The sequence below is a fragment of the Hibiscus syriacus genome, unplaced genomic scaffold, assembly GCF_006381635.1.
Source record: "Hibiscus syriacus cultivar Baekdansim isolate YM2019G1 unplaced genomic scaffold, ASM638163v2 tig00113548_pilon, whole genome shotgun sequence".
Taxonomy (NCBI): Eukaryota; Viridiplantae; Streptophyta; class Magnoliopsida; order Malvales; family Malvaceae; genus Hibiscus; species Hibiscus syriacus.
The window spans coordinates 482,740-504,061 of NW_024063465.1; the positions used below are offsets into that span (position 1 = coordinate 482,740).

The 21,322-nt window shown below is 37.2% G+C and overlaps 2 protein-coding genes and 1 pseudogene across 2 annotated transcripts; 1 reads left to right on the forward strand and 2 right to left on the reverse strand.

The window, feature by feature from the left end:
- Positions 1–796: 796 nt before the first annotated feature.
- Positions 797–3,189, reverse strand: LOC120186519 (transcription activator GLK1-like). The gene is made up of 6 exons (XM_039190418.1): positions 2,608–3,189; positions 2,334–2,474; positions 1,903–2,211; positions 1,748–1,810; positions 1,493–1,612; positions 797–1,065 (listed from the first exon to the last, which is right to left on the reverse strand). Exons 1-6 carry the CDS (start codon positions 3,037–3,039, stop codon positions 922–924), a joined length of 1,209 nt encoding a protein of 402 aa, XP_039046349.1. The 5' UTR covers positions 3,040–3,189; the 3' UTR covers positions 797–921.
- Positions 3,190–6,887: 3,698 nt separating this feature from the next.
- Positions 6,888–13,668, forward strand: LOC120186476 (annotated as a pseudogene).
- Positions 13,669–13,815: 147 nt separating this feature from the next.
- LOC120186520 (acyl-coenzyme A oxidase 3, peroxisomal-like) lies at positions 13,816–17,819 on the reverse strand. The gene is made up of 13 exons (XM_039190419.1): positions 17,308–17,819; positions 17,007–17,124; positions 16,796–16,903; positions 16,512–16,684; positions 16,316–16,415; positions 16,140–16,214; positions 15,905–16,035; positions 15,543–15,678; positions 15,340–15,459; positions 15,104–15,250; positions 14,911–15,015; positions 14,720–14,821; positions 13,816–14,098 (listed from the first exon to the last, which is right to left on the reverse strand). Exons 1-13 carry the CDS (start codon positions 17,766–17,768, stop codon positions 13,853–13,855), a joined length of 2,022 nt encoding a protein of 673 aa, XP_039046350.1. The 5' UTR covers positions 17,769–17,819; the 3' UTR covers positions 13,816–13,852.
- Positions 17,820–21,322: the final 3,503 nt, after the last annotated feature.

Sequence of the window (21,322 nt, forward strand, 5' to 3'; positions counted from 1 at the left end):
TCGTAGAGTTACACGTGTCACAAAATGTGGTCCCCACTAAATATATACCACAGATTACTCAGTCGCTAACTTTTGTCTTCATTTATTACAGAATCACGTTTTGATAGAGCTATTACTAAGCCTTGGATATACGAGTACAAGACAATTTAATACAGGGTAAAGTACTCAGTAGGTCCTCTAACTATAGAATATTACTTTATTGAGTCTTTTGACTATTACAAATTATAAAATAGTCATCCGATTATAAGATGTTCCTATGTTGAGTCCCTCGACTATTAAAAGTTATAAAATGGTCATCAGACTATTCATTATATTTCAAACTCATCATTTTCTGTTAACAAATTGACGACATCCTAACTTGGACTAGGATATGATAGAATTTAATCATTGGATCTCAAACGACTATCATATCTCAGTCAGTATGTTAATGTCCAACTCAACAAAGCAACATCCTATAGTCGGGGTACTATTTTGTAATTTTTAACAATAAAAATACTTAACAAAATATCATCCTATAGTTGATGCACCATTTGTATACTTTAACCTTTAATATAATTTATACATTAATATTATGAAAACTTTTGTGTTTGAGTAATTATATTCATCAAATTTATAAATTGTCAATTTCATCCTTTAAATTAAATAAAATTGTCAATTTTATTAATCCTAGTGTTAAGTATTCTTGTGGATAACCAAAGATGATTTCATTACCAAACATAAATCCAAATAAATAATCTCTTTTGTGAAATCATTACAACAAATGGTTTCATTACCAGACATGAATAGGCTACCTTAATTAATAAAGCTGTCGGAGAAGAAAAGGCCTAGAGGGGGATTAGATTTCTACGTCAATTTAACGTCGAGTAATGTCGTCGGATTTCAGGGTTTTCCGCCATCGGCGAAGTAGCAAGCGGGACAAGCTCAAGAGGGCGGTATCTTGGGGACCCCTTGACGTTGCAGCTCCGCCAAAACACCGTCGGTTGAGGGCGGTTTCAGCCCGATCGGAAGTGGCAGCCATGGTTTTGATAAAACTTCTCCGATGGCTGCATCGATGCACTCTCTCGACTGTTTCAACAAGATTGCATGCATAAATATAAAGATCATTCCATCTTATAATATTAAAGGAATTATAACTAAAACGAATTTAAAAATATTATTATATTATGTGAAGATCGATAATTAATGTGTTAATAATGTATAGTTTAATGTACCATTAATGAATAGGATAATATTTTTTTGGGATAAACCACACGTTTAATACTTAAACTATCATTTTTTGTCTATTTTAATACCTAAATTTTCAATTTTTTCAAAAGCAAACCTAGCGTTAAGTTTTTATTTTATTTTAGTACATTTGTTAAAAAAATAACGTTAAATTTTGAAATAAATTGAAAATTTAAGTATTAAAATTGACTAAAACTGATAATTTATGTATTAAATGCATAATTTACCTATATTTTTGTCATCGAAAATAAAGTGAACAAGTACTAACCGGATGAAAGTCGACCAGAGGGTGGCGACCTGATTGTCCGGTCGGGGTGCCGATGCCGCTGTCTGCTTTATACATTGCATGGTGAGGAGGAATGCCCGGCACCGGAATTGCACCAAATCCCTGCACGTAAATTAAGTCCCAAATGCCACTAAAATTAATAACCTAATCATTTAATTGTTTATAATGTAATATATATATATATATATAGGAAGACAAACAAGAAGAATGGAAGACAGTAATGAGTGATTGGTTTACCGTTGGCGCGGCCGTCGATGGCGGTGGAAAGCAAGGTGTTCCCGGGGTTTGTCCAGTTGGTACCTAACGAATATTAAAGAAATCACCACTTTTAGCAGCTAAACTCTTTTATATTTGTAATTATGTACTAGTGAAAAATGGTTGCGAGAGCTCACACGGTGGTGGTGCCAAAAGTTGGGATCAGCCGGGGGCGGAGGGGACAGCGTGTGCGGCGCTAGATGTTTCGGCCATAAGTGCATTAAAGATCGATCCATGGGAGGATGACCCCATACATGCAAAGGCCTGAAATGGTGGTTTTGGTGGTGCATGGGCGGAAACCCTATCGTAGGTGAGAGCCAAAGGTTCATATCTCGATTGGCTCTGCCACTTACCGGCGTAGCTCCGCCGTAGATTTGTCTCTTGTGGATCCAGTTCGCAGCCTCCGCCTCACGAGCTAGCAAATGCTTGCGATGAGATCTATATTTCTGCGTACAAGTAGAAAACAGATTTAACAATGGATTCTTAAAATTTTAATCCATGAAATGAATGGAAATAAACGAAGAATTAATTAAGCGAAAAAATGGGAATTAACGGTTAAATTATGTACTTGAAGATGGCTGGCGATGTTATGGCGAGTTAAACAATCAATTCCCATAATCTCTAAAATTCTCGACGGCACCGCCTTATCCACCCCGAGCTGCTCCACCGCTTGCACGAATCTCCGGTGAAGCTCCGGCGTCCAATCCACCTTCAAACAATACAAGAGATAATTAGTCCATGGATCGGAACTATTTCGACCTAATCCGATTCTAAATTTATTTGAAAAAATTGTGAATAAAAATAAAAATCAAGTACTTAAGTTCAAATGAATTATTAATTACTTTCACTTTCCGAGTGCCTGGATTGTTGTTGTTATCCTTTGCTTTTGATGATGATTTTCTTCCTTTATAACTGTCTTTGGAAGCAGTTTTAGATGCTTTAGGTTTCTCGTTGCCTTGATTCGAACCCAAAATTTTATCTTCTTCTTCTCTCCGGTTATCTTCTTCGTTGATTTTCTCCACCGACGTGTTCATATCCGATTCCTCGCCGCCACTTGCGGCGGGCATTTCGGCAAGAATTTCGGGCTCCATCTCCAAATCCGGCAACACATCGCCTTGGACGTCGATGCCGAGGAAAAGATCGTCGAAATCGATACTCTCGAGTAAGTTCCCGTCGGCAAAATCTAGGAACTCTTCGGAGCTGATAGTAAAACTCTCCATATCTCCTTCGCTTCCATCTTTGCTTGTGTTCCTCAAAGGTGACACGGCTAGCATTAATTCAATCTTTATTTGCTTTTTCCTTTTCCCGGTTAGCTGTTGAACGGAGATGAAGAGAAGTGGGAAGCGAATATATTTAATAAGTTGGTGTGGGGTTCATTGGCTGTTTGTTTACCGGGAAAAATCTGGAAATGGAGTGTGGAAACGATGAGACTTGCACCACAAAGTGGACTGAGATCTCTTTGAATTTCTTTGTTTTATTTTATTTTATTTTATTTTCGTTCTTAAATGGACTATTTGCTTGAAAACTTCCAATTTCCAATCTTCTATTATTATTGTTTGAGTTGTGTTTTAATTTAGGGTAAATTACACGATAGTCACCAAACAATACTAAACTGATCATTTTAATCATTGAACTTTCAAAAGTTCTAAAATAACTATTAAAATAATCAAATTATTATAAAATTATGATAATTTTTTATAAAATTCAAAATTATTTTAATTAAAAATAAACGTTAATGTTGATTTTATGTCAGTATTTTTATATGATATTTAACTTTAATTATTGCTATTATAATTGGTTTTTGTCATGTCTTAGTCATGATTGTAGCTTAGCATGTCTTAGTCACATACACCAAAGATCTACAATACATGCCAAACGTCTGGCTCAATTTTAGTAAAATACCACCTATTTTAAAATAATTTAATTCAAAATTTTATAAAATTTGATCGGTCTATACAACATACTTAAAAAAATAATATGGTGCTCGTATTATTTTTTTTCTTCGATGTGGCCCTTCAACTAAAAAAAATCCAATGTAATCTTTTAACTAATATTTTCTGTCATTGACCAACGACTCCATTAATTCCTGCTAACATGAATCTTTTCTCAAATTTGTTACGAAGGAAATATGCTTGTGGCTGTTGGAAGAGACGAAAATAATCAATTTCCAGTTACATAGGCAGTTGTTGAAGGGGAAGGAAAAGAATCACGGAGCTAGTTTTTGCAGAAACTTGTAGTTGACTTAGAGCATACTAATGGCGAATGATTTACATTAATGTTGGTAAATGATGGAAAAGCGTTGGTCAAAGGATTACATTTAGAGATGGCAATGGGTCGGGTCGGGTCGGGTTTTTGGGCCACCCGACCCGACCCGAGAAGAAAGGGTTCTCCACCCGTGACCCGACCCGACAAAATTAATGTTTCACCCGACCCGACCCGACCCGAATATATGACTTAGAAACCCGACCCGACCCGAAATAATAAAAAAAAATTAATTCAATGAAAACAATGACTTAATTGAAAAAAATTATATATGGAGGGATATTATTGTAATTATCCCTAAATATATAAGATAAAATTATATATATTTTTCGGGTCGGGTCGGATTTTTTTACCATAAACCCGACCCGACCCGAACAGTGCATTTAAAAAAAACCCGGCCCGACCCGACCAGAACCCGAAATTTTTTTAAAAAAATCCGACCCGATCATGTCGGGTCGGGTCGGAACCCGTCGGATTCGGGTTGAGTTGCCATCCCTAACTACATTGGGTTATTTTTTGAGTTGGAGGATCACATTAAAAGAAAAATAGTATGAGGAGCACATTGATTTTTTTAAAAGTACAAATCAACCTCTCCCCTAATAAAAGATTTTAATTTTACATTTATCAAACACGAATTAACTTATTTTAGTGGTTAAATAAATTATTATTATTTTTAAAGGTTATGTGTTCGAGCACCAACGACTGCAGCATTATAACTAAACGTTCATTATAAAATGATTAAGAGTATTTAGAACAAATACTACTCACTCTCAGCTTAATAAAACAAAAAAAAATTGCATTAATGTCTGTAAATGAACTGAACGTTCAGCGAACCGTGCAGCGGGAAGTTCATTTATGTTCGTTTATTTATTAAATGAACGAACATGAACAATATTTTGTGTTCGTTTAATTAAATGAACGAACACGAACAAAGGACTCGTTCGTTCATTTACGTTCGTGAAAGTTCGATTATATGTTCGTTTATGTTAGTTCATTTATGTTCATTTATGTTCGAACAGAGGGCAAGTTGAATATGTTACGAAGATTATTGAAGTTGTTTGGATTTCAAGAAGATTGTTTTTGTCGTATTCGAATAAATTAACTCTAAAGTTGCAGGTTATATTAATGAATTTTAAGTTGTTATTCTTGTTGTTTACTTTTTTACATTCATTTGTTGTTCGAATAAGTTTATTTTTTGTGTTTGTGTTGTTCGTTTATGTTCATTTATTATGTTCGTCCGTTTGTGTTCGTTTATCATTTAAATGAGCGAACATAAACAAACTATATTCCTTAATGAACGAACATGAACAATTTTTTTTCGTTTATATTAATTTATTTATTAAATGAACGAACATAAACATATATCTGTTCGTGTGCGTTCGGTTCGTTTAGAGAGATCTATCTTCATAAGATAAACACCTCGAATATAAAATTGTGTGAAAATCAACGACCACAATTTAAAGATATTCTGCAAATCGGTTGAAACGTGTACTTTCCCTTTCTGGTCATTCGTCCATGTCGTTTTGTGGTGTTTGGGACAGTCGTTTTGGCTTGCGTTCGGCGTGCTCTCCTTTTCTTGAAATGCTAGCCATAAGAACTAAAAACTATTTGGTAAACTACATCATCAGTCACAGACCAAGTGCCTTTTTTCTACTTTAGTCACTAAACTATATTTTTGGGTAAAGTCATCACAATTGTTATTATTTTTTAATTTTAGTAGTCAACAATTGAAAAATTAAACAACTATATTACCTACTTCATTTTGCATTTTATTTTAACGATAGAGTTCCGATTCTGTATCAACTCTCATTAACACTTTATTTATTATCACTATGAAATAGAGTATTTATTTTAAATTATCAGACGCTTCGATGAATCGATATGATATTTTGAGTCCATTTAATAATCAGATCAAATCTAAAATGTTATTTGATCAAATAATGAGATTATATAAATGATTAAATTGTATCAATTTAAAATATAAGAGTTACATCTTAAATTTTAATATAATTAAATAACAAAACCCTAATTAGACTATAAATCCAAATATGTATGTGTGAGATACGATGGATGATGGGGCCAATTGACACATCTTGGTAGTACCATGAAAAAGGACTCAAGTGACTCAATACCAGTGTTTCAGTGCAGGCAAGGACACGTTCTTTAATGGGCCCTCACCATTACAATAATTGTTATTGAACAAACTCTTTACAATCAATGATGATTACGTTGTGAACACCGTTCTTACTTTCTCTTTCACGAGAGGTCCCCTTTAACCAGCCTTCAACTCACTCTAACTAGAGTTGGTGGTTGTCGGAACCAATCGAATCAAGATCAAATTACATTTATATATAAGGTAAATAAAATATTTAATATTTAAATTATCAGTTTTGATTTTGTACTTAAACTTTTAGTTTTTTTAAAACATATATAATATTTAATTTTTATTTCGTTTTAATATAATACCGTTAAAATATAAAGTATAATTTGCACGTGATATTTTTTTATGAATAAATTACATCATTCATCGGTTAATTATCTTCTTCCTCTTAAAAATAAGTAGTTTTTCCAACAAAATTATAAAATGATTTTATTTTTTGAATACTCTGAAATAATTATAGTATAATATTTATTTATAAATTTAAATTATTGACGATATACATGCAACGTACCTATAATTTAAGACGTATTTTTTCACAAACTTGAATTTAAAAGATAAGAATTTAAGCTTTCGATTGAAACCAAAAGTGATCCCAGATTTACAGAACAAAAGGATTGAATATAATTTAAAAGGGAATTGAAGAACAGAGAAGTTACGGGGTTGGATTATTATAAGATAAAGTAGATAGGAACGTAAACGAATAACGAAGATTCCGAAGCTAGATTCAAGCAAAATTGTTGAAGCCTACGAGGTATCATATTGAAAAGCTTTTTTTGATTCGTTTTACGATGATGGCCGCGATGTTTTTGCTTCAATTTTATCATGTTATTGAATTAATCATCTCTGGGTCCCGTATTATGATCTGGTTGCTTATGATTTTCTGTTTATTTTGTGTGTTTAATTTTCGTAAGGTTCTAAGTGATCCCCAGAAAAGAACAGTGTATGATCAGTACGGTGAAGAGGGTCAAAAAGGTGCAGCGGCGCCACCGCCGGCACCCGGCGGTGTTTCCTTCATCTCTGCTGGATATGGACCGACGACGTGCCGGTTCAATCCACGGAATGCTGATGATATTTGCTGAGTTTTTCGGATACTCTAGTCCTTTCGCTGGTGGAGTAGGTGGTCCGAGGGGCTCGAGTTCGCTTTTCGGCGACAACATTTACGGTTCTATCGGCGGAGGCGGTAGCACGAGAGGCACTCGATTCTGGGGTTCGCTTTTCGGAGATGACATTTTCGGATCGATGCACCAAGGTCTCCCAAGAAAAGTAGCTCCAGCGGAGAATAAGTTGCTTTGCAGCCTTGAAGAGTTGTACAAAGGGACTACCAAGAAAATAAAGATCTCTAGAGAGATTGCTCATATCAGTGGGTAAAAAATCTTTTGCTTCTCAATCTGATTCAATCACATTGCTTCTTCTAACACTACGATGCCTTTACCTTTGTATATATGCCTTCATCTAAGGTTGCATCAGACGTGAATCCGAATGAGGTCGGTAACGATTTTGTGAATTTTTGGAATCACCGGAATCGAACGGATATGAACTAATGAATTCCAAAGTTTTAGGGACCGTTTTCGTAGTTTGTTTTAACCTTGTGCAGCTAAGCATTCATCTTGGAAGATCAATACTCTTTTAAATGGTTTTGTGCTACGGGACTTTAGTTTTGGAGTGTCTCCTAGCGAACCCATATCAATATGCACTTCGGTTCTTATCGAGGCTCCTATGAACACAGGGAGAACGTATCGGTTTAGGGACCGTTTTCGTAGTTTGTTTAAACTTGTGCAGGCAAGCAGTCCTCTTGGAAGATCAATGCTCTCTTTTAAGTAATTTCGTGCTAACAAACCAGACTTTAGTTTCAGTTACCCGAACTTACTTATTGTAATACCGTCTCCGGGAAACATTGTTTCGGTGTTTTTATGTGCATGCATGATTATTGATGTGTTGAAATACTTACTTTAGAACTGTCAATTTTACAGAAACTTTCTTCTTATTCAAAGTGACCATGTACATTGCTTTTATATCTGCTCATGGAGCTTTTCAAGAACAATGGCTTAGCTAGCTAACAGTCTTAACTAACTAATAACACCTCTAACCACCTAACCAATTCTTAACAGCTTAACTGTTTCATTATTCCCTCTGCTTCTTCTCCCTTCTTCAACAAGGCAGTACACACATCTTGTTTCTGAATTCTTCGAACGCCGCTTTAGTCAGCGGTTTAGTGAGACCATCAGCTACCTGGCAGTTGGCTGGCACATAGCAGACACGCAACACTTTGGTAGCTACCTTTTCCCTAATGAAATGGACATCCATGTCCACATGCTTCGAATGTGCATGATAGACCGGATTCATGCTCATAGCTATGGCACTTGTATTATCACACCAGATAATCGGTTCTTCACGTGGCTTGATCCCAAGACTGTCAAGTAACGCATTAATCCAAGTTACTTCTGCCGCTGTGTCTGCTACGCTGCGATACTCAGCTTCCATAGTTGATCTAGACACCGTCTTTTGCTTCCTCGAGCTCCAAACGACAGGACACTGTCCGAGGAACACCGTGTGACCAGAAACGGACCTGCGATCACTTGCATCACCACCCCAATCTGCATCAGCAAATGCTATTACCTTCAGCCCCGCTTCACTAGCCAGAAAGGTGAGACCATAGTCCAAGGTACCGGCTAAGTACCGAAGTATACGCCTGACTGCTGCCATGTGTGCCTCACAAGGAGCATGCATATATTGAGCAGCTTTGTTTACGCTAAACTCTATATCAGGTCGAGTATGGCATACGTACAGAAGTGCACCCACCAAGCTTCTGTATTCACGAGCATCACTGAGTGGCGATCCTGCATCATGAACTAGTTTTGTCGACCCAACCATAGGGGTTGCGGTAGGGGTAGCATGCAACATATCCACCCTCTCGAGTAACTCAAGAACATATTTCTTTTGTGACAACACTAGTTTGCCAGTGGTTCTCTTAACTTCTATACCTAGAAAGAAGCTCAGTTCTCCTAGGTCCTTGAGAGAAAAATCCTTCTGCAAGAGTCGAATTACTCCCTCAATATCATCCATGCTTTCACCAGTAACAATTATATCATCCACGTAAACTAAAACAAGTGTATAGCAACCACTTCCACACTTCACAAAGAGCGAAACATCAGCCAAGGATTCAACAAACCCCATCCGCTCAAGACTCGCCTTAAGCTTGTCATGCCAATTTCTAGGCGCCTGGCGAAGACCATACAAAGCCTTGTGTAGTTTACACACAAGTGGTGATCCATCTGCAGCCACTTCTTCAAATCCTGGGGGCTGTTGCATGAAAACTTCCTCAGCCAACTCTCCGTTTAAAAATGCGTTATTCACATCAACTTGACGCAAGATCCAATTCCTACTGACAGCCAAAGAAAGCACTACATTCAGTGTTGCAAACTTCACGACTGGACTGAATGTGTCCTTAAAGTCATAGCCAGGGACTTGCGAGTATCCTTTGGCAACTAAGCGCGCTTTATACCGTTGTATAGACCCATCCGGATTCTTCTTTATCTTGAAAAGCCATTTGCAACCCACAACATCACGTCCTTTGGGTACAGGTACTAAGGACCAAGTCTTATTTCCTTGTAGGACATCGAGTTCTGCCTGAATTGCTGCTCTCCAACTTGAAGACTGTAACGCAGCTCGAATACTGGTAGGGGTTGAGTCATCGAAGAAGCTAGTGTATGTTTTTGGCTTAAATATACCACACTTACTACGTGTAAGCATTGAATGTTTATTCCCGAGTACACCTTCAGCAGACTGTTCTTGAGTAGAAGCAGATGTACTGGCAGCAGCCCGACTGGAACTATTCTGCGCCTGACTGGTCATATGGATGACAGAATTTTCATTGTCACTAACCAAAGCAGGACTTGCCACTCTTGACGCAGCAGAATGCTCATTATCCGGACTTGCAACTCTCGATGCAACAGGATGCTCATCATCCGAACTTGCAGCTCTCGATGCAGCAGGATGCTCATCATCCGAACTTGCAGCTCTCGATGCAGCAGGATGCTCATCATCCGGGCTTGCAGCTCTCGATGCTCCATCATGTTCATCAACTGCGCCTGTTCCAGTTGAGAGAACCCTTTCGCTGTTTATTTCATCACGTCCTTCATCCATTAAGGTAGCGTCACCATGTGCACCGAATTTTCTTAGATCGGTAATCACTTCTAGAGGCAGTAGTGGTGGACTGATTTTGTGAGCTGAGGAACTTGTATGAGTAGAGCCTGCAAAAGGAAAATTTAGCTCATTAAAAATCACATGTCGAGACACATATATACGGCCATTGGGTGCAAGACATTGGAAACCCTTGTGGTGAGGACTATAGCCAAGAAAGACACACGGTTGCGATCGAAAGTCAAGCTTATGTTTCAAGAAAGGTCTCAAGTGTGGAAAGCACTGACAACCAAACACTTTCAGCCCCTCATATTCAGGTCTCTTGCTAAAAAATTTCTCAAATGGTGACTTCCCTTGTAACACTCTTGTTGGTAGTCTATTGATTAAGTGCACTGCAGTAACGACTGCATATGACCAGAAACGTATTGGCATAGACGCCTGAGCAAGAAGGACAAGTGCAAGCTCGATGATATGCCGATGCTTGCGTTCCACCACACCATTTTGTTCAGACGTGTGTGGACAAGTCACACGATGCAAAATACCTTCCTTAACCAACGAGGTTGACAACCTCCTGTATTCTCCTCCCCAGTCACTCTGGACTGCTTTAATAGGTAAGTTGAATTGGTTCTTGACCATTTTCTGAAACAAGCCAAACGCAACGACGGCTTCTGACTTGTCTTTCAACAGATAAAGCCACGAGTGTCTGGTACTTGCATCAATAAAGGTGACATAGTACTTAAAGCCATTTGAGGTTACTGGTGCTGGTCCCCATAAGTCTGTAAACACGAGCTGAAAAGGAGTATCATACACAGTGTTCGAATTGTGAAATGGTAGTTTATGACTCTTCCCCATTTGACAAGCAGGACACGTTTTATTCATTGACCTTGAAATGTTTACATTCATTTCTTTGCAAATTTTTAGTAAACTATCATGAGAGGGGTGGCCCAACCGTCGATGCCAAAGTTCGTAGGAGTCAAGTGAAGCAGCCATGGAACTAGCTTCTTCAGCAACTAGAGCTGTCACTTGAGGATCAGCAGCAAACGAATACAAACCACCTTCTTCTTTTCCACGAAGCAAGACAGTCCCAGACTCTTCATCACGAACACAACACTCATGTGCATGAAATTCAAAGAAGACATTGTTGTCCCTAGCAAGCTTCGAAACAGACAAGAGGTTCTTAGTTACCCTAGGAACATGCAGCAAGTCATTTAATAGTAAGGCTCTAGAAGACGAGCATAAGATAGAGTTACCAACTGCCTTGATGTCTAAGGCTACTCCATTGCCAACTACCAACTTACCTGGACTGTTGTAGTCATTTCTATGACTAAGAACTGTTCCATCTGGGGTGACATGATGGGTGGCACCTGAGTCCACCACCCATCGTTCGCGATTTGTTGTCGAGGTAAGCGCTTGAGGTCGTGTATCAATTTGAGACCCGCTGTTTCGAACACAACAACTTTCACACTCAGCAGGCTTAGTTTCATATGCAGAGTAATGTGCATCTGCAGGCTCGTCCTTTGAATACGACTTACTACCAGCTGTAATCCCAGGGAAGTCATGATCAAAACGATACCAACAGGTGTCTACAAGGTGGCCATTTTTACCACAGAGCTGGCACTGCATATAACGGCCACGACCTCTGCCTCTACCACCAGTCCTTCCATCAGAACTAGTCGGTGGTCGAGAAGGCTTACGATCGTAATAGTTGTTAGAGACGGATGACTTGTTTGAACCTGTCCCTTGAGCAATGTTAGCACTTATTGGCAACACTTCAGGTTGATCACCAAAGCCGGCTAACTGGGTTTCTGCATCCAGTAGCATCCTGTACACTATGTCAGGAGTTAAAGCTTCACGTGTGGTTGTTATGACTGCAACAAACGGCTGGTACTCTCGAGGAAGGCCTTTTAGTATGCTGGCAACATGTTCAGCTTGGGACACGACACTGCCACACGACTGCAAGGCATCACACACTTCTTTTACACGTGTGATGTATACTCTCATCGAGTCATCCCCTTTCTTGAGAGACTGCAGTTTATAGTGTAAGCCTATAACAGCAGTTGTGGATCTGTTCCCAAAGAACTGAAGCACCGTGGACCAGACTGACGACGCCGTCTCAGCACCCACAAACTGAGGCAGAAGCTGCGAGCTAATCGTGGAGAGCAACCACGACGCAAGGGCGCTGTCTTGAGCGACAAATTCTTCAAACAGCTCATTGAGCAAGACTTCTCCATCATCGCTAACTATGGTCTCTGGCGGAGACCTCATCGTTCCCATCAAGAATCGCTCAAGGCGATGGCTGCGAACTGTCAGCAAGATTTGCTGTTTCCAGAGCAAGAAGTTCGTTTCGTCAAGAATTACGTTCACTTTTTTATTGGAGAACGCTTTATTGCTTCTTGTGGTGAACTCCATGGCTGGAGAAGACGCATCGCTATTGAACATGATGAGCAGCAAACAACGCTAGTCACAGTTGAGAGAGGAGCCTTCTACACAGCGGAAACAAGAAACCTTTGCCCAGGAAATTTAGCGAATGATACCATGTTGAAATACTTACTTTAGAACTGTCAATTTTACAGAAACTTTCTTCTTATTCAAAGTGACCATGTACATTGCTTTTATATCTGCTCATGGAGCTTTTCAAGAACAATGGCTTAGCTAGCTAACAGTCTTAACTAACTAATAACACCTCTAACCACCTAACCAATTCTTAACAGCTTAACTGTTTCATTATGATGCAATGGAATTCAATGGTAAATTTGCTACTTGTATACGTGATTTGCAGGAAAACCATGCAGACGGAAGAGATTTTAACCATCAATGTGAGGCATGGATGGAAGAAAGGCACGAAAATCACATTCGCGGGGAAAGGGAATAAACAACCAAACTTTACACCGGTCGATCTCGTATTTATCATCGACGAGAAACAGCACAATGTGTTCACTCGGGATGGCAACGACTTGATCGTCACACAAAAGGTCACTCTCGTCGCCACCTTGTACGGTCTTACGGTTCATCTTACTACCCTGGATGGCAGGAATTTAACCGTTCCGATTAACAATGTAATTCATCCATACTACGAGGAAGTGGTTTCGACGGAAGGGATGTCGATCCAAAGAGACCCTTCGAAAAGAGGAAACTTGATAATCAAATTCGACATTAAGTTTCCGACACGGCTGGCGACGGAACAGAAATCCGGAATCAAGAAGCTCTTGGGCCCTTGGCACTGATTGAAAGCTCCCCACATGTATGCTTGATAGCAGTAAATATGGTGTGCAAGTAACTTGATATATCATTGCATAACAAAATGCAAAGACATAAATTTCATTAAATTTGTAATTTCAAATATCACTTAAACATGTTTAATCTCACATTTTTCAAATTATTACAACAATAATAACGATACAATTGGTATATTTTACTAATTAAAAAAATACAGAATAAAAAATAAGCCTACCTTATTTCGAAACAAGCATATAAAGAATTCAAACCAATTTGGTAAAATTCAAGTGGCATACCCGTTCCATTGCTCACGCCTCAACCGAAGACCAAGAATTTGCGTCGATCCAATTGAAGGCTAAAGGGCTGAGAAAAGCGTCGGGGATGCCAAAGGAAGTGACCAAAGCAAGCGCATGCGGTCGGAGTTCGCTGCACATTTTCGCTATCCCTCTCCGTACACCGGCACCGTTGTCGACCGATAGGTAGCCGTACCGGAGATACGAAGCATCTTCGGTGCAAGTCAAGGCATATAATGATCTCAATGAACCTAATACATCCTGCACAACGAGAGAAAAATGAAGTTGAATGATGCACAAAGTCACAAAGAGCCTGCGTATCAACCCTGAAGCATGCTTTCAGGGTTTCAATTTGCAAACAAAGCAGAGCTTTTTTTTTTGGTGTAAATCAATTCCATCAGCATATTGTAAGTTAATTTACTTAGATAGTTAATTTAAGAATTATTACAAGATAAATTATGAGTTAATGACCCTCATTCTAAATTTGTCTTTAAACTTTTAACATTCTAATTTTATCCCTAAACTATGACTCTCGTTTTGTATTAGTCCGCAACCTTTAAAAGGATATAATTTCATCCCTAAACTCATCCACATATGTAATTTGTTTTGACAACAACATACCCAAAAATTTTTTTCCCCAAACATATAATAATATTACTCGACTTAAACAAGGACATGATTACTATATTCTGATAGTTTGAGGATGAAATTAGAATGTTTAAAACTTCAAGGATCAATTTAAAATGAAGGTTATAATTTAAGGATGTATGGTACAATTAACTCATAAATTGTCGGTGATTTTGGTCATTTCAAGCTCAAACCATTGACTACCCAATTTTGCAAGGAGGTTGAGTTTTGAACAAAAGATTAAACGACACATACCTTGAGTGAACCAGCAGGTAGAGTTGCTTCAGCCTCAACAAATGTTTGAAATATTGCTCGTTCCGAGAAAGCTCTGCTCAAATCCTCTCCTAGCTGATAACACTGGTGTACAAACAATGATATGTGACAAATAGATTAAAAAATCGAAAATGAACTTGCTCGGAACATAGATAAACCAAGTGGTTCCTCACCATATTGAAAGCCTGCTCGGAACTTGCTCCTCTAGCTCTACAATTCGAGACCTCAGCAACAAAATGATCCAACAAATCTCGCTCCCTTAAACACAAGGCATCCATCTGATATAGGAAAGCTGGTCAGAGACTCCCACGAATTTGAATCATGGAATGTCCACAAATGAAGAACTGATGCTACTTATTATATTACCTGGAATTCGCTGCATCGGAGGGTCGTGCTCGTTGGCTGTGACGGAATGACAGGGCGGGGTTTATTCATGTGTCCTAATCCCAGAGCCGTGAAACCCTTGTTCCGTTTTCGAACTGCAACGTATTCGGCGAGAAGAGCCTTGCTGACCTGTGTTTAAAGTGTTCGATCCGTATGTTGTAACTAGTTGTTCTTGTCAAAGAAATTTTCCAAAGGGAAAGAGAGAAAATTGAATTTACCTGCTGCATCAAGATAGTATTGTCGCCCTCAAATGTGGATTGCACATCAAATTCAGCTTTCAGATGACCGACACGATTCTCGGTCTTTAATCCTTGTCCTCCGCAAGCTTCACGACATACCTGAAGCATTTCAAAAGTTGAACCTTTGTATCGATACTTATGGTTAAATTATTCGACTTAGTTCAGGATCGTTTGTTGGTCACCTTAAGTATTTGCATGTTATTCCAAGTAAAAGTTGCTTTGAATGAACTTGAAACTACATGAACGGTTTTGTTCGACTCTGGTGTCCTCTTCCTATACAGCATTTTAAAGTAATTTGCTGCAAAACTCATTGCATAACTGCAGCATATAAAATTAAAAGCAAATAAGTAAATGAGTATTCATCAAAACCAGTTGCTCTAGCTAAATTATTAATTGTTCCATTGCAATCGAACCATTCAATAAAACGTCTAGTTCCTCTTTATTTGCAAATAAATGAATGATTTAACAAGTGCAAATCACACACAACTCCATAAGAGCTTCAGTTGAAGCTCTATTTCAGCAGCTAAACCGTAGATATACTTACGCTTTTGCAACAAGAGGGAAGAGTCGTCGTTGATGACTTGGGTAATCTAGCAATAAGACCTCCGGTTCATTTTGTTTGAGAGAAAATGCTCTCCTTGTTAGTGCATACCTAATGGCAATTGCTAAACCAACCTAAAAGGGGCCATGGTAAACTGCATTAGTGCCTTAGTGGCATGCCACCCTACACCCCAAAATACAAAAATATGCAATGATTGTTTGCCAAATACTGAAGATACCTTTGATTGATAAACTGCATTAACCGAGACATTAAGACGACCTCCTCTTAGAGGGGCCATGGATGCAGCAAATCTCTGAATTAAAGCAACAGACAGAGCTATCAAAACATTACTACCACCATAAATGGACCCTTTTGTAGTGAAACATTAGCAACTGTATTTAACAAGACAGATACCTGATCCGGGTTCTTTATTGGACTTATATACTGTCCATCATGTGAAACATAAGCAACTGCATTTAACAAGTTTTCTCTGGGCACTCTAACATTGTCAAACCTGAAATCACAAATGTAAATCTTTCAGGTTAGAACTTCTGATGGAAACAAACATATTAAAGAATTCATAGTAAAAAGGTTTAGGTTTCGAGTGTACCAAATCCGACCATTATCAACACCATTTAAACCAATTTTGTGGCCACAGTCAGCAATACGAATGTTTGGACATATGTTACCATCAGCGTCCCTGATTTGAACTAGAAACGCATGAACCCCTTGGTTGGTTCCATTGATATGCAGCTGTGAAAACACAACTGTATGCGTCGCATGCTAGACAGCAAAGAAACAGAAGTATAGCATGTCAGCCTATGTCGTATGCAAATGAATCTAAAGTGACAATCCAGGGAGAAATGGTATTGATTCTAAGACAATCATACATACATTAGCTGCCCCACCAATCCAATACTTCTGAGCTGATTCACACGGAGTATTAATGACGAATTCGCCTGTGTTTGTATCATAAGTTGTTACTGTTTCGATACCGCGAACCTGAAAGCAGTAATGGCAGAATAAATCAGGAGCAAGAAATGTAGATGACTGCATAGAAAGTCACACAAAAGACTTAATTGATTCCCATTAGCAAAACACATACATTACTTCCATGCCCCAACTCCGTCATTGCAAAGCAACCCTTGACCGTGAAATTTTCACTAGCCCTCAGCCACTTGTCATGATGGTGTTTTGTACCGAGAAATTTGATGGCACCACCCCTGCAAACATTTAGAACAATCGTAGCACTCAGTCCCAATTTTTTTCTTTTCCACTTTGACCTTGTTCGCAAACACATCACACCAAATGCATTTATTTCTAAAAAAAATCATAAATCATTTACCAACTTTCAATTTTCAAATCACCTTCAGAAAAGGAGAGGGAAAAAGTACAGAGAAACGCACCACAAGAAGAAGTGAACTCCGACCCTAATTTTGATGGAATGATCGAAGATACTCAGAACCTCAAGGAAAGCGCATATCCTCAACACGATATCTTCTTCCTTCTCCGTTAACCATCCTTTGAACACTCCTTTATCCTGCAAATACTCGATCCGTTTCATCGTCATCTCCCGTTGCTGCTCCATCGACTGTGTATAATCCGGCGACACGAACACCTTCCCGCCCCTCACCTTCGGGTTGAACAAATCGCTCCGCATCATCAATCCGAACAGCCAATCACGTTCCTCCACATCATGTCCGTCGATTAGGTTCCGCATCTGCTTGACGTCGAACACGTAGCTTTCGGAATCTTCGGGAGTGGAGTAACTCAAACAAGCGTTTGATGAGAGGGACGAAAGCGGATCAGAGGATTGAAGGAGGAGATGATTTGTGAAGATTTTTGTTCTTTGAAAAGCTCTATCCATGGCAGAATCACAGAGGATTTTTTTCTTCTTCCTAGAATTGGCGGTGAAAATTCAAAAATTCGGTGATGAAAATGAAGTTTCTGTTTGGGGACTTCCAACGATGGGATGTATTTATAGGCTTCTTTAAATATGGCTAGTGTGTAGGCTGAATTTACGAGATAATGTTGTGAGAAAAAAAATCACGAGGTAATACGTTCTAACAATTAATTGTTGAAATAGGGTGTTTGTTACAGTTCGAATGAAGGTAATGAAGGTCGCCGGGTGGTCTGGGCGACCAATGAAATGAAGGTCGCCGGGTGGTCCTCATAACTTTGCAACAATTAATTGTTTGGGTTAAATGCAAATTTGGTCCTCATAACTTTGCACTCTCATACATGTATTTATTTTAGTCACAAACAATTATAATTTAGTCATACATGTTTCTTGTTTATCCTATTTTAGTATGTATTTATTTTAAAATTAATTATTGGGATATCTTGTTTTGTATTTAGTATGTATTTATTTTAAAATTGATTATTGGGATATCTTGTGTTGTATTCAATAATTTTTATTTGTTTTACGTTTATTTATTTCGAGTATTTTTCACTATTTTTTAGTTTTATTTAGTTTTATTTTATATTGAAAAATTTTGCGAAATAATATCGTTGGTAGGGAGAAATAAATACATACTAAAATAGGATAAACAAGAAACATGTATGACTAAATTATAATTAAACATTAATACTAAACAGTGGCTAAAATAACATGTTTACAAATTTCATGGCCAATTTCAAAAATTAAGGAAAATATATAAAACACATGAAATCAGTGATTAAAATGAAATAACTAAAAATATTATGATCAAAATGAAGCATACACAAACTTGGCAGAATAAACAACTAGTGACTAAAATATAATTATTAAAATATACATGCCTGAAACAAAACATTAAAAATGTCACTAAATGATTAAAAAAATAGATTACAAAGCATAGGGGACCGAAAATGCTATTATCCCCTAAATATTAAAACACGCGTATGAGAGTGTAAAGTTGTGAGGACCAAATTTGTATTTAACCCAAACAACTAGTGTTTAGTGTTTTGTTTGTGAAACAACCCGCATGAAGCATTGGTCGCCCAGACCACCCGACGACCTTCATTGGTCGCCCAGATCACCCGACGACCTTCATTCGAACTGTAGTAAACACCCTATCTCAACAATTAATTGTTGGAACGTATTATCTCGTGAATTTTTTTTTCTCACAACATTATCTCGTAAATTCAGCCACGTGTGTATATATATATATATGTGTAATTTTATTTTATTTTAAGAAAAAAAATATCTGGATTTTGCGTGTTCGAAACCGTATCTTTTAAAAATCGTATAATCTATATATATATATTTAAAAATCGTTATATACCTTTAATAAATTCTTCAAATATTATAATAAAAGGTTTCATGCGGTTTTTGGTGCAGATTTACGAGATGACGTTACGGGCATTTGTTGCGGTGGCGGCACAATCGTTTACGGAGGAAGCTAGGGCGGTGCTCGTAGGTATTATGTGGCTCAGACGGTGGAAGCTACTAGCTAGGGCGGACCTTTAATAAGATGCAGGTTACGCATGCTAAATTTTGTAAGAGTAATTCAGATTAGGTTTAATAAAAAAAAATAGGTGTACAAACTATATTTAAATTTTGAAATAGGTGTTTAAATTATTTTTTTACTCATTTAAGTGTCTAATAGTGTAAAAGTGTTCAGACCGTCAACGACGTTAATTTTTCAGTTAAGTGACATGTGTCACAATTTGATGATTTAAAAAAATTATTTAATATTAAAAAATTAAATTATAAGATTTGAGAATTTTAAGTATTTTTGGACTTTTTTTATAATTTAAGAGAAATTATGATTTTTTATAAATATAATAATATTAAAAAAATAAAAATCATAAATTGTGACACGTATCACTTATTTGGAAAATTAACGTCGTTGACAGCCCGATAACCTAAATGAGTAACGTTTGTAACATTAGATACCTGGATAAGTTAAAAAATAGTTTAGACAGCTATTCAAAATTTTATGTATAGCTAGACACTTATTTGGTATTAAGCCATCATATTATAATTATAATCCGAATCATATTTAAAAAAATGTAAAATTAACCTCGAACATAAACTATCAACAACCGATTGATTTAACGGGAGGAGACACTAGGTTCATTAAGCAATGTCAGTAGTTTGAATCACAAACAAACAAATAAATAAATAATACATATTACCTTTGACTTGTAATAAACGAGGTTTGCTAAGAGGACATAGATAAGAAGAGATAAATTGTGGGTTATTTGAGATCGATTTGGTAAAAACTCAATAAATACTTAATTTGAATCGACTTGACTCGAACTTGATTCGAGTTATTAATTAACCGATATTCGACTAGAAAAATTCGTGAGCAACTCGAAAAGATAATATATTAAGATTTTATTTTCTAAAAAATTAAATTATCATATATTGATTTTTTTAAAACGTAGTATAAGATTTTCATATATTTAAGATTCAGGTTCGAGTTTGAGTCTAATCTTCAATCGAATTAAGTTTAAGATTGTTTTTATTTCAAGCCTTTTCGAGTTTCAATTCATGGTTTCGAGTTCGAGTTGAGCTTAAAAATTTTAGGCTCACAAGTTTTCAAGCCGAGTCGAGCTTCATTTTAGAGTTTTCGAATCGAGTCGAACTCAACAATATTCAAACTCGATTCGGCTCGTTTACAATCCTGTTTCGCTAGTAAAAACAAAGGCTACAATATAATCATCTAATGTTTTTGTTTAGTCTGTTTTCTTTGGGCTACAAAATGATTTTATTGCATGGTCATGTATCTTTATTTACATATTGATTAAGAATTCGTTACAGTGAATTAATGTCCTTTGTAAAAGGAAGTCTATTTCTATTGACATTATATTAAATGAGTATCTTTTATATATTGTTTGGATGTAAATGAAATTGAGAAAGAAAATGCATCGACTTATCGGATCTTAAACGGAAGAGTTTGCGTCGATCAGTTGAAAGCTAGAGGGCTTAGAGAAGCGTCGGGGGATGCCGAACGAAGCGATCGCATGCGATCGGAGTTCGCGGCAGAGATTCGTTATTTCTCTCCTCAGATATGCGTCATTGTCGACCGATAGGGACCCGTGTCGGAGATACGAAACGTCTTTGATACACGCTAAGGGTGTGTTTGGTTCACGAAATGTAAGATTACCCGTGGGAATAAAAGATTACCAGGGAATAAGATTATTGGGAATGTTGTATTTTGTGTTTGGTTGGTTTAGCAGGAATGTAAGATTACCGTGTTTGGTTAAAGGAATAAAAGATTATTGGAATGTATATTTGACCAAATTGTCTTTATTATATATTTGTATAATATTACAAGTCGTAAAATATTTATATATTTTCTTTAAAAAATTAAATTCATAATATCTATATAATTTTTTTACAAAATTAAAAATATAAAAAATATTTAATGAAAGGGTAAAATTTTATTTTAACCCCTGAACTTCATATAAAATTTTAATTATAGTTTTTTT

What these genes read in the sequence shown, in the direction of transcription:
- LOC120186520 (XM_039190419.1), bottom strand. Translation starts at nt 17,768, where the DNA reads ATGGATAGAGCTTTTCAAAGAACAAAAATCTTCACAAATCATCTCCTC. An exon ending in GTTGATAATGGTCGGATTTG is followed by an intron (nt 16,416 to 16,511) that starts GTACACTCGAAA and finishes TTGTGATTTCAG; the next exon opens with GTTTGACAATGTTAGAGTGC. An exon ending in TACCTGCTGGTTCACTCAAG is followed by an intron (nt 14,099 to 14,719) that starts GTATGTGTCGTT and finishes CTCGTTGTGCAG; the next exon opens with GATGTATTAGGTTCATTGAG.
- LOC120186519 (XM_039190418.1), bottom strand. Translation starts at nt 3,039, where the DNA reads ATGCTAGCCGTGTCACCTTTGAGGAACACAAGCAAAGATGGAAGCGAA. An exon ending in CAGGCACTCGGAAAGTGAAA is followed by an intron (nt 2,475 to 2,607) that starts GTAATTAATAAT and finishes TATTGTTTGAAG; the next exon opens with GTGGATTGGACGCCGGAGCT. An exon ending in CATCGACGGCCGCGCCAACG is followed by an intron (nt 1,613 to 1,747) that starts GTAAACCAATCA and finishes ATTTACGTGCAG; the next exon opens with GGATTTGGTGCAATTCCGGT.